Source organism: Phasianus colchicus, chromosome 6 (genome assembly GCF_987193195.1).
Source record: "Phasianus colchicus chromosome 6, bPhaCol1.hap1.1, whole genome shotgun sequence".
Classification (NCBI taxonomy): Eukaryota; Metazoa; Chordata; class Aves; order Galliformes; family Phasianidae; genus Phasianus; species Phasianus colchicus.
The window spans coordinates 18,024,253-18,036,939 of record NC_143441.1 but is presented as its reverse complement, the minus strand read 5'-3'; the positions used below and the strand labels follow the sequence as shown (position 1 = coordinate 18,036,939).

At 40.6% G+C, this 12,687-nt stretch overlaps 1 protein-coding gene and 1 long non-coding RNA gene across 2 annotated transcripts; one reads left to right on the top strand and one right to left on the bottom strand.

Annotated features, from left to right (window-relative positions):
• Positions 1–89: 89 nt before the first annotated feature.
• On the bottom strand, positions 90–11,907 carry PP2D1 (protein phosphatase 2C like domain containing 1). The gene is made up of 3 exons (XM_031590210.2): positions 11,444–11,907; positions 4,516–5,519; positions 90–1,413 (listed from the first exon to the last, which is right to left on the bottom strand). The coding sequence occupies exons 2-3, from the start codon at positions 5,516–5,518 to the stop codon at positions 179–181; spliced, it is 2,238 nt and encodes a 745-aa protein (XP_031446070.2). The 5' UTR covers position 5,519; positions 11,444–11,907; the 3' UTR covers positions 90–178.
• LOC149917467 (uncharacterized) lies at positions 1,426–8,739 on the top strand. The gene is made up of 3 exons (XR_016467724.1): positions 1,426–2,805; positions 4,641–4,750; positions 6,550–8,739. It is a non-coding gene; the product is annotated as an uncharacterized LOC149917467 (long non-coding RNA).
• Positions 11,908–12,687: the final 780 nt, after the last annotated feature.

The window sequence follows — 12,687 nt, the reverse complement described above, 5'->3', positions numbered from 1 at the left end:
CTTACTGTGAGTTTCAGAAGCATTTATTTCATTTGAACAGTTTGAGAGCACGTCTGATTTGCTATATGGGTAAGCATTTAAGGTGATTGCAAGTAACTTCATGACACAGCTAAATATAAGCTTGTGCTGTGTGTTCTGTGGAACTTCATTTGTCGTATGATACCTTTTAAATGTTGAGTTAGTTGGGTAACTTATCACATCCATTTAGAAGTACAATCAAAATAGTAATATTATCTCTTGAACCTGCACGTAATGCAGCCTTTACCAGTTGTTCACTGATGTAGTTTGCTGCGTTGTCATAGAGTGCCTTGGAAGTGACCCCACCTTTTCCTGTGATTTGTGATTCACAACTGGACAGGTTTGTTTTTGTGTCCTCTTCAAAATGTGTAGGTGTCTTACAATCCACTGGCAATGTAGTCTTCAGCAGTTGGTGGCCTGTATAACCTACAGACTTGTCGTGTGATATCTTAGAATTTGTTTTTTCAGCCAGTTGTGGATCTGAGTCATAAATAGATAGATATGCTTTTGTACAATTTTGAGTCTGTTTCATGTCTTTAGACCTTACTGTCAGTTTATTTGGCAGCTGTTTATGGATGTAACTTGGACTAGTTGCATGGATAATATCTGTTTCTTCTGGTGCTGTGGTTTGTGAATGTGGCTGAGAACTGTTACATAGATAAACTTTTCTGTCCTCTGACTGTTTCATTTCTTCAGAGCTGACTTGTGTACAAGAATCAGACTGTCTTATCTTTGTTTTCTCTGGACCTATCTCATCATTACTGAAAAGTGTCAGTTCTGGATCAGCTTGATTTTTGCGATCATTAGTTTCCTTAGGAACAACTCCATTTTCACTTTGCAAATAGCTCATGCTAGAACATCTTGGCTTTCCATGTGTAAGGCTGCTTTTTGAGTCAGGGAGAAAAACCTCCATATTGGAGTCCTGCATCTCTGTTCCAACTTGCTGATAATTCGTAGCCTTTGAGTAACTTAACTCCTCTTCAGAGAGGGGTATCAAATACTGGCAGTTATACAGAGAAGCGCCATTTTGTTGAATGCATTCATACATTCTCAGATAATGAGTGAATGTTGTTAGTGTTAATGCACATACTTCATTGTAATCCAAAACCTCCCAAAGCCCATTAGAAGCTAAAATAAGGAATTGACAAGAATCATCAATTTGGACAGAGATGCTATGAGGTACAGGTATAACGGATCCTTTTAGTGTGGGATCTCCGTGATATCCAAGACCTCTTGTAGTTCTGAGGTGACCCTCTACTAATCCATCTGATTCATTAGTGCTGATGTTTCCACCATTCTGAAGTATGCGTTTTTTCTCCCTTACATTGGAAGTGCTGTGCTCTTCTGAGAGGCGATAACTCTTGCCGTTTTTACATAAAACTGCATGTATGTTACCTAAAAGTAAAATAAATATTTTGTAACTGTAGCCCACTGATTATTTTTTTTTCTTACATTGCTGTAATATCAGTGATCAGTACTTTGCTAAAGACTGGAGGAGAAAAAAAATCATTGTTCAATTTTTACTATTGTAGGCAGCAATATGACTATAAATTAATACTGTTCTGTTTTACTGGAAGATTTTGTGGATTTTTTTCTCCTCCCACTACTCAGAAGACTGTTCTAGAACCTTGTTTTTCTGACTACAGCTAAACTTTTGTGAGGAATCTGTGACATTTCAAATTGGCCTAACATGCAGTCTGATAGAAATGTTGCAATTGAAAAGCAATTGAAGCTCTTAACTGAGTACATAAGGATGGTGTCAAGTACTCCTCATGTACTTTTCTAGGAGAGAGCGTGCTCTCAAAACATTGTGGCTGAATTAACCCATCAGAAAGCAAGTTCAGAGTTCTTAAAGCACTATAAAATAGCTAGTAGCTAAAAAATAATTTGGACGTTATTTAGGGTTTACAGTTCTTTAGCCCTATGCATTAAGTCTCTTCTTTGAGGTACTCAAGCAGGACTTTTAGCAGGACTAATTTATTTCCTTTAGTAGAAATAAAGGAAATTTCTACTTTCTTTCACTTAATTATATTGAAATCCAGATGGTGAGAGTGGAAAAAGTATTAAAAATCGCAACACTCTAGTTGATCAGCCTTGTCAGATTTGAATGCAGGGTATAAAGGAAAGCATCTCTGAAACAAGGTGTGCAGTGTTTGAGATCCCTTGTGGCTACACTGAGAGGAGGCAATTTTTGTGTTTAGGAGAGTCTTTGCTCTTTTGGTATAAGGACAAAAAGTGATGTGCTAAAGACAAATTGACTGGGATTGTAGCTTCCAAATGCTAAGTTGGCCACAGTGCATTCTTTTGCATTTTCTGACAAGAGGAGGGCATGAAAACTGTTTATAGGCAGTGCTTATACAGTTGTATTTCTTGGCAAGTACTGACATTGTCTACTCTAGGGGATAGCTCCAAGTGTATTTCCCTGTGAAGGTAGATTTCTCTAGGTGATTTTTAATATCCAACTGAAGAATACAGATGTTTATAGAATGTAAACACCTTAAGTTATTTGTCTCTTGCTCCCTTGTCTGTACTCTGATTTCTGCAGAAAACTAGCTGGTTGTCTAAAACTTGTTTGATCCCTCAGAGTAAGACCCCAACTGAAAGCCTAGTCAAGAGCATAATGTAACCCATGTGTAAAAGTTTCTCTGCTAGAGTAAAATCTAGATTGTTTTTTTGGGTGCAGGTTTGTCTGCAATCTAGAGACAGCAGAAGAGACAACAAAAACCAGGTGACCTATTACTGTGAGACAAAATACAGCAAGCAGTGCTGCTGTCTTCTGCTCTGTCTGTAAGAACGCAATTCTGGGGGGGGAAAAATTGTTGTGAAAATCTTTTTTTTTTTCTTTGGTGGGGGAAATTAATGCATTAGTTTAAGTAAATGTATATTTAGAAGTAGTTCAAATGCGAGGACTTAAGTCGTAAAAGGCTTGAAGTATCTCTGATCAACTTGATTTACAGAGCTTAAGTCTACAGTATCTGTAAATGAAGCCACCATAAAACTTTCTCTGAGAGGAAAGGATATTTTTTTTCTCAGTACGTTTGCAGTTATTCAATCTGAAAACACTGACCTTTACGTATGTTGCTTTTATATACCATTATATGTGTGACTGTATCTCTTGCAAGAATAATGTGATCTGGTGCTAAGCTACCAGTTTTGATACCAGTAATGGTTAAGTTCTGGTGGCTGAAAAAGTGCTTGTTGGAGATAAAGCATGGATATAGTAACAAGTGTTGGCAGAATAGTGAGGAAAGGTGGGTAGAGCACGGTAATGTCTTTCAGTGTCATTGCATGTTCAGGTTGGTTTATAGAATCCTCAGATTTGCAAAGAATTGCATATTATTACTAGAATCATTTCTTAATCTTGGATGAGTTGGATATGGATGTGGAATATAATATTTTTGCATCCTAAAGAAATGAAGTATCTTAAAAGATTATCCCTTTCCTTTTTATTTCTGACCTTGATTAATTGCAATCAAAATTCACAGGAAGAAATATGAAGAGGTCATAGCAGCTTTCTGAAAACACTCATTTGAGGAGGAGAAAAGTACCCCTGTTGATAGAAAATTAGTGTTAGCATGCTTCCTGATAATGCTCCTTGAGAATGAGATGAAAGTATTAGTGCTAGGGATATAAATCAAGCAGAGACTGGAATATACTTGAGACTGTAGACAGCATTTCATTTGAAACTATTCATCAGGCAGCTTTGAAAGACAAAAACAAAACAAAAACAAAAAACTCTGCTTGTGTATTTCTTTGCGGGAAAGCATCTTCTGTCATGGGTGTATACAAGAACTTGACTGATAACAAGTTTCCAAGTGGATAGACGTAATGACTAGAATTGTAAAGGACTGCATGAGCTTTAGTGTGCTGCCTGCAGCAAATCTGGGAGGAGAGGCATTAGGAATATAACAACGTTTCTTGTTGTAATTGATAATTTTCTACATTATGGAAAGGTGACCTTTGTAAGGAAGAAGGACTGAATAGATTTGACAGCAGTAAATCACTGATTTCTGAAATGGATAGTTCAGATAATCCCTACAGATCCCATTTTTCAGTAGCAATATGAAGTGGCACTCAATGAAACAAATGACTAAGAGAAGAAAATGCTTTTAAATGTGTTTCTTTGACACTAGGGATTTATCAGATCTAGAATGTTTGTGTTTGTCTTAAAGTGATTGACACCTTAAGCTTCCTCTTGATTTTTAAATAGTTCTTTTACATGGGTCACTTGCATATAAACAGAATGCTGTCCAGCCATGTGTCTCATGTTAGTAAACTTACTGCCTTAATTCAGTTACCATATTGAGGGTTCTCATCCAATAAGCCTGATATTATTGCCTGATGCTGTTATCAATTACAGGATATTCACTGTGTTTCCTTCACATTGATAAGTTAAAGCAATTCCAGCTTTTTATCTCCAAATATTTACTGCCAGTAAACCACTAAATTATTTTTCTGGGCAGAGAGGAAAAAAAATCCAGTGTGAAATGTACATACCTATGTTAGCAATGTGCAGGAGCCCAGCAACATCCTCAGTTGTCCTAGTTAATGAACTTTGCGAGCTGTTTTCAAAGTGTTGAGTGTCATCCATGTTTTCACCGGGGAGTCTTTCCATCAAACAGGTTACAGCTGAGCAGCCACTCCATCGAACTCTGGAAACCTCATTCCTTCCTAGCTGTAAAAGTCTGTCCATTCTCCAGAAGGCCTTGGCGTATGCTTTGTGAATCCATTCGTAAGTATTTGTCTTATGGGTCTTGTTCTGTCTGTTAGAGAAAATCCTCTCTTTTTCCCTGTAGTCTTCCGTGATTACTGTGGCAAAAGAGTCTAGAATTTGCCTTTCCTCCTTGGTTATTTTGTAGGAGGGATCTGTTTGAGCAAGCTGGTCAAGAAATAAAAGTGGAAGCTCTGCTGCAACTGTTTCTGCAGCTGTCATGCCACCGTGCCCATCAATTAGTCCCAGAAAACATGTATCTGACCTACTTCCATAGTTGTCCACTACAAAAAATCTGTCTTCTATGTCTCTCCGCCACATGGAATTTTTATCTTGACTAATTGATAATGCTTTTATTGATGAATTTTTTACTTCCTTGAGAGTGTTAACACTGTTTGTATTGTCATGATCACAACATGATGTAGAAGCATGACCATCCATAAGAAATTCATATGAAATATTGATCTTCTGCCGATGTCTTTCAGAATTCTTAGGAAGCTCAGTTAATTTTGAAATTAGCTTCTGTCTCTGAGCTAAAAGTGTTTTATCATCCACTCTTGTTTGTGACCTATCATAGCCCAACGAAGTTAGAGCTTTGTGGGTTTTTTTGTGATTAAAAAAATGGTGTGGATATATTGCTTGTTGACACACTGAGCAGAGAATTGAAATGCCTGTGGCATCTGCATTCTCAAATGCCATCATGATTTTTTCCAGATGATCTTCCTCATCTCCGCAGAGTTCATCATTGGATGGTCTTGCTTTGTCCTGTGATTTTTCCTCCCATGTCATTCTATAAAGGAGTTTAATGTGCTATGAATTTTCACTTCAGTATTAGATAAATACTACATCACTGTGTAATATGTGACGTGTTTATAAATTGAATGATGTTAAAGGTGTAAAAACTGTTAAAACTTAGTAATGCAGCTAATTCAAGAACAGAAAATTTTGGACATAGAAAGTGCATTATGCAGTTTGTTACCTTACACCTCCTAAGGTCTCAGTCAGTTTTCTGTTTCCTCATTGTGACTTGATGCATAGCTCTGTGCCTTCATGCTGTTAATACTGCATGTATGAAGTAGTTTCTCATCAGGGTTTCTGTACCACATCCTCACTTTCCAGACATAATAGTGGAGTAAGTGCATATTAAAAATTAAGAGTTAAAGATGAAAAATACTGACAATTTTGTGCGGGCCAGTAGCATTGATATCTCTCTTTAATCAAATCTCGTGCTTTAGGAGTAACTGGAAAAAAATGTAAGATTGTGTATAGACACACAAGATATATAACATTTGCGTGGATTATATTCTGTTGGGGGTTTTCTGCTTACAAGAGCCAGACTTAGCAATGTGAATTTTCTTTTAATGTAGAATGGACTTTGAAAGTGTCAGTTTCTGAATTAAGAAAGTATAGGGAAAAGGAAAATATTACCAAGCAGTGTTTGAGCTTTTAGATCTCTGGGAAACATACTGTCTCTAGCATCTTGTCAGCTTCCCATGGTGCATACCCTCTTCTTTGGCCTCACTTAAGTTCAGCAACTTCATTCTGCTTCAAGTTTTTCAGCTGCACTTAAAGTAGTTATTTGGCAACTGTTCCCTCTTCTAGGACTTTAGCTGGGAAGAACGCTTTTTTCTTTCTCACTCCTTCTGTTCATCATCTCTGAGGTGTAAGAATCTTAAAAAATCAAGTGCCTATGAGCAGCTGAGGCAGATCAATCACAAAATTTAAAAAGGAAAATTTATTCTACAGGGAGTGATAAATGCTAAGATATTAGCAGAGCTACTTAAACCCTTTTCACACCATTGTATATGTTGTCCTTACAGAGGTGAGCCTGCATGTGTCTACAGCTCTCAATCTACTGTGGAACCAGTTTATGGTAAGTCCATCTGTCTACTGAACTTGAGCATCAGGGCGCTTCAGAAATGCTATACCACTTCAGTGGCAGAATAAGGAGGTACACATTCAAGATGCCAGCAGAAGGCAGTCTCACACAGATCGCTCTCTTTATTCTGCATAGTCTGAATTTGAATCTGGGAAATTGTACAAGCCTTGTCACTGTTGTCCTGGTAGTGATGCATTCCTGTCCAAGAAAGGTTAGGGCTAATATATACAGAAAATCTGGTAAGCTGCTTTCTGTCAACCTATTAAATATACTGCATATAAAATGAATTGATATATAAAAGCTTTTAGGATCAGAGACAAGAAGTTGAAAATTTTCAACAAAATGTTGGTTTGGCTTCAGGAAACTTAGCTCTTAACACTCACACTGTTTATATTGCTGTAAGTAGGTGTGAGTGCTAACAAATCGCTATTTCAGAGAACCAGAACAATCCTAGTTGAGTACAGTATGAATAACCAGAATAATATCTATAATAATTCACGTAGAATAACAGGATATGCTGCAGCTCTTCAGTTGCAATCATTTGGCTCAAATTATTAAAAGATCGGCTACCTTGTTAGATTTTTATATAGTATATTTATATTGTTTGTGCATGCTATATATATTTTACAGTCTATAAACCTGGTAACAATAAAAAAAAAAGGGAAAAATTCACTTTGATCTTTTGTGAAGGAAAAAAGACTTGTTTATATTTTCTTCTCTCCTTGCTTTTCTCTCACCAGGAACAGATGCAGACTTGCAAATATTTTGCTATAGGTTTAAAGGATAGCAGTGAGATTGCCATTACAACATAGAAAGCTTAAGCTCTTGTAGCCTCAGAGAGGGAAAGAGAAAACACGGCTTCTTAGCTCACTGCAATTTCCCTGTACCTATTTAGGGGGCCCCAACCTGGCAGTGTTTAATGTTCTGAGCTAAAAATAGAAGAGCAGAGGAGAAAAAAAAAAAAAAAAAAAAGAAGAATGGGCAGGGAAGCATATTTTGAGATTACTTGTTTTCAAGGGTAAATATTTTCTTTACTTCTTGTGTTTCAGCTAAAAGCCTCTTGGCCAGCTCTCTCTGGCTCCTACAGAGGTAAGCTGTCCTGCTGCTCTGCCTGCCCATCCACTGCCATATGCAAGAGAGTGGCCAAACAGAGGCAGAGCACACAGCTGGGGCCATGGGCTTGTGTGACACAGAGCACCATCATCTCAATAACCTTATTTCGGGCAGCGCCCTGTAGCTCTGGCACTTCGAGCTGCTTGCTGTTCATATAGCAAGGAGACTTTTTCCTCCAGTTTTGCTCTGCAAAGTGTTTTGTTTCTTTTTTTAGGTAGTGAAGATGTCACTCATGGAGATTTAATGATCCAGGATCTGATTTGTGTCCAGATGAGTCCCACATGTCCTCATCTCCTTCTGACATGTCATTCATGTCTCCACCCAGAACATGCTTCTTCCTGTCTTACCTTTGTCACAGTCAGCAATTAACTTAATATCTACCTGAAAACTCCTTCCTTCATAAACTTTGAATTATTGTTACTACTAGCTATATGTCAGTGGCCTTAGAAAACTCATGGATGCTGAGAGCTGTGCCAGGAAGGTGCCTGCCTGCCTGAGGGTGACAGGAGGAGGCAAAGATGATTTGCATGGAGGTCACTGTTTCACTGAGCTTGTAATGATATTACCAGCTAATGTGTATAAACAGGCTGCTCTGCTGCCAATCCTCCCTGAACAGGTGAATTTCTCATACCTGCATAGCCATGACAGGGACTCTTGGCATCACTGGGATTGTGTGATGTGAGGTCCCCACCCAGGAGCCAGTGTGAGCAGCTGCTGCAGCTGTAGTTTTGGCTGTGCCACCTCGTGGTGCTTTTCAAACCACACCCTGTCCTGACAGATGCTGCCTTGCCAGCAGACCACACATTTACTTAGTCTCTTTTTCATGTGGTCTTTAGCCAAAGCAGCCACAAGCTAATATCTATCATGAAAACGCTCTTGGCTTTATTGAATGCATATAAGGCCTCTTAAAAACACTTCATTTGAAAAGACGAAGCAGCCAGTCCTACACCTTCCTCCACTTTTAGGAGAGCTGGGCCTCTAAAACCATCTGCAGGAATAACCATGCATCTTCTCCCAGGTAAGTCAGCCTAGGTCAGTACAGCACCTGACTTACTGTCTCCAGCAGCAACAGCATAGCTCCAAGGAAGCCCTGTTGTGAAAGGTGGGAAGTGATGGAGGTGAACCCAGTGAGTCACATGCTGTGCTGGGGCTTGGGAGCACTCCCAGCACTGGCCCTGATAATAGGCAAGAAAGAAGGAAGTGATTAATAATTAAAATAATCATTGAATAAATTAAGGTAATTAGCCACCTCACCTCTTAGTGTTGTCCTAAACTGGAACTGTGGGATTCCAGCCCTGCTGGTATCATGTCAGCTTGAAACTGCTCCCTGCATTAGGTTCTTTTAGAACTGCCCTCCTGGATAGCGGCAGCTCTTCACCAAGAGGCAGGCCTTTGAAGTGGGAGTTAAATAAACTTTCTCTATCACAGGTATCTTGCACCTGATGGTGGTAGCTGGATTTGTTGTGGTGGGGTGGAGGTGCCAGTTTGTTACCCACCAGAGGCCTTCTGTAGTAATCATCTTAGAGAGATAAAAGGGTTTTTCTCTTTGTGGCTTTTCTGTTTAGATCAGTGTGATATCAAGGGTGCAGCTTGGAGGAGTGAGGCCACGTGATTTCCCTGCCCTGCTGCCAGCTGAGGCTGTGTCAAGATACCAGGGATGGGTGATACCACCACTGCCAGTGGGCCTGCTCCTGGTGGGGTGGTTGGGGAAAGGGTCCCAGAAAGCTGCAGAGCTCTCTGCTTCACAGGAGAGGAGCAGAGTAGCAGAGAAAAGGATGTTAGAGGATGGAGTAAACCGAAAATAGGGAGATGGAAGGAAGAGGAGGTAAAGGAGAAATAGATGATACACCCTGTGCCTGCATGAAGCAAGGTAGAGCTTGCCACCTTGTAATACAATGTGAGGCTGTACAGATGAGTAAGCAACATCAGCAAGCAGCTTCTGAACTTAGTTCATGTGTGTTTCATGTTGCATGGGCAAAGACTGCCTGTGGTAAGTGAGCTCAGCTGCCAGCTTCACCCTGGTTTGGGTCTTTCAAAACTGACTGCAGCCCCAGAAAGTACATTTTGGGTAAGAAGTGAATAAAAATACCAAAGTGCTTCAGCTCTGGTGAGAAGTTTTAGCAACACAAACAGCCATGATTGTTGCAGTGACATATTCTCCATTCTTTTTCTCTATTTTTTTCCTTGAAGAAAAAAAAAAAGAGTAATTGGGATGTGACGTTCTCTTTAACAAAGGTCTACTGGTAAGTTTTGCAACCTGTGTGATTAAAATTGCAAGCAAGCACCATGGGCAGTTGACAAGATGCTAGATACGGTATAATGAACAAAAATGTGCTGTTACTACTTCCAGTGACTCATAAAATATTGATAGCAGCTCAGAATGCCTGGTGGCCAAGAGGAGGCTGTTTCGCCCACAAGGAACGTGCTAATGAAAGAACACAATTGGATTATATACTCTGAGAAATTCACTGGAAGGGAAGAGGTCCCCTTTCTCTATTTGCATTGAATTCATGAATAAAACTGGTGGGAGAATGAGGAGTCGCATCATGAGCAAGAAGGGAGGAAGAGGTGTGGGTTGGGCACAGGGCTCTGCTTGGGCTGGGAGCTGGGGTTGGAGGGCTTGTGAAGCTGGGCCCTGGGCAAGGAGGCTCCTCAGATTGATCTGTATCAGGCTGTTATTAGTTGAGTCATTTCAAGGTAGGCCCCAAAAGCTCTGCATGACAGCTAGGTAACAAGCAGGCATCAGCCTCGCCCTGAGTTGCATTTTAATTTTCTTCTTTTGTTGCATCAAGAATACAGCTATCTCCTTAGCTGGAATAATGTATAGCTTTTGCATTTAAACTTGTCTGGTATTCACTGTGAGTCCAGGCAGTGGTAGCATACTCTGGATGTGATGAGGGATGGGAACCCCAACTATGAGCAGAGCTTTCCTGGGGCACCACCAGGTTGAAGGGAACTTGAAGAGTGTGGGAGTTGGTGTGGACATCACCTGGCTCCTGGCTGGCTGTGGAGCAGATGAGCAGCCCTTCCAGAGTCACAGGGCTGACTGACTGAGCTCACAAGCGGGGCAAGAGGCAGCTGGGCTCACCTGGCTGCCACTGGTGCTTCCTAGGAGCTACTTCCAGGCTTGGCTCCTCTTGAGCAAACCCATTCAAATGCCCCAAAGGATGGAAGCTGAAAAAATGTGGCAAGGATTTTTAAGACATTGCATTGAGTTTGACTCTAAGTTAGTATCTTTGTATTACATACTTAGTGATTGAAAATAAGCACTGCAGCCATTCCGTTGTGCTCAGGTTGAGCTGTGTGTATGTTATAAATGGAAAATAAAGATGTGCTTGCTTGTGAAATCAATCAACAGAAAAATTCAAATATTTGAAACTGTATATGCATGTATAACAGTCATATGTTAAAGCACAATTTTTTCAGCTTTCCTTGTGTAGTGTAACTTGTTATGGACAAATCATATTCTTGAAGCTACTGCAAGTCAGTTCAGCCCAAGTTATACCCTGTGTTTCTGGCCGGCAAATGGTCTTTTCCTCATACCTTTGGTAGTCCTTGCCAAAATTTTAACTGTCCCTGGGACAGTTTAAGACAAATCCTTGGGGCTTGCTTTGTTTTAAAAAACATAATAGCACAAGTTAGAATGGAAACAATGATTAAATAGATGTCATCATTTATATATATATACACATATATATAAATATATATAAAAGAGAACTTACCTATCTGCAGTTTAAGTGTGTTTTGTTTTTAAGCTGCTTCTCCATGATAGCAGGCAACACTGCATTTGTAGTGACATTGGTGTTTATAAATGTTACTATAGTAACTGTATCCGTAGCCACAGTCTGGTAGGCTAACTGTTCTGGTAGACTTAATGCTCTGATTATCTGGTGAGCAGAAGGCAAAAAGTAGAGATGTGGTGTAAGGCAGACATACTCTTGTGGCTTCAAGGAGGAACTATGGGAATATAGAGTTTTGTCTTTATACTAATCTGCATGCAATGTGGTTTTTGCAATAGACCCTCATAAACACACCATGAAATGTTTTATTTCAGTGGAAGTAAAAAGTTATTGGTCTTTTAAGAACCATGAAGAGAGTAGAGTGAAAAGATTAAGGTTGTTCACCTGGGGAATGATGCTGGGAACACTTGCCTGTGCTGCTGCAGACACAAAGGGCCTAACACGTATTGGTGGAATTGCCCTACTGTGCAAAAATAGTAAATGCGTGTTGAGAATTGAAGTGGGGAATTAGTTTGTATATGGGTGTGCAAATGATAGTGGGTTGCATAAGTACCATGAGCTGTGGAACGGCTCCAGCAGCTCGGTCAAGTCCAGGAGCCCGTGTCCAACAACGGCCCCCCGGCCTGTAGGAGCCGACTATTGTGTCAGAGGATCTGCTCGGTCGTCAAGTTCGCAGAGCGGGGTAAAGCTGAAAGTGAAACTGCGCGCTAACAGTTTCGTTTTCGGGTCCGGGGGGAAAGTGGAAACGTCGCCGACATAAAGGAACGCGAGCGGAGAGGCTGAGGAAATTGTTCTTAAATTGTTATCGTACAGCGGCTGTTTGTCATTCTAAAACGCGATTCGACCACTTCCAGTATCAACAAAGAATTCTCAGATTTAACAGAAGCGAATTTATTTATTCTTTTTATTCCTGTTCATACTCTGCTAAGCCAGGGGTTGCGTTTCCCGTCGCCTCCGAGCGGAGCGGCTCCTCCACCTTAACAGTCCGTCTTAACGCAGCGGGGAAGGCAGCAGCCATCTTACGGGTCGCTGTCACAGCTGCCGGGAGGACCGCGCCAGCGCAGGGCTTCGCCGCAGCCTCCCGGGGCCGCTCACCGCCGGGCAAGGGATGGGACGGGGCAGGTGCACAAATCCGGAGCTGCTTTTTTTGCAAGCGCACGTTACGCACTGGGATCCCCCCTCCTCTCGGTATTGCAGCCTGAGGTTGACACATCAAAGAGCTGCGG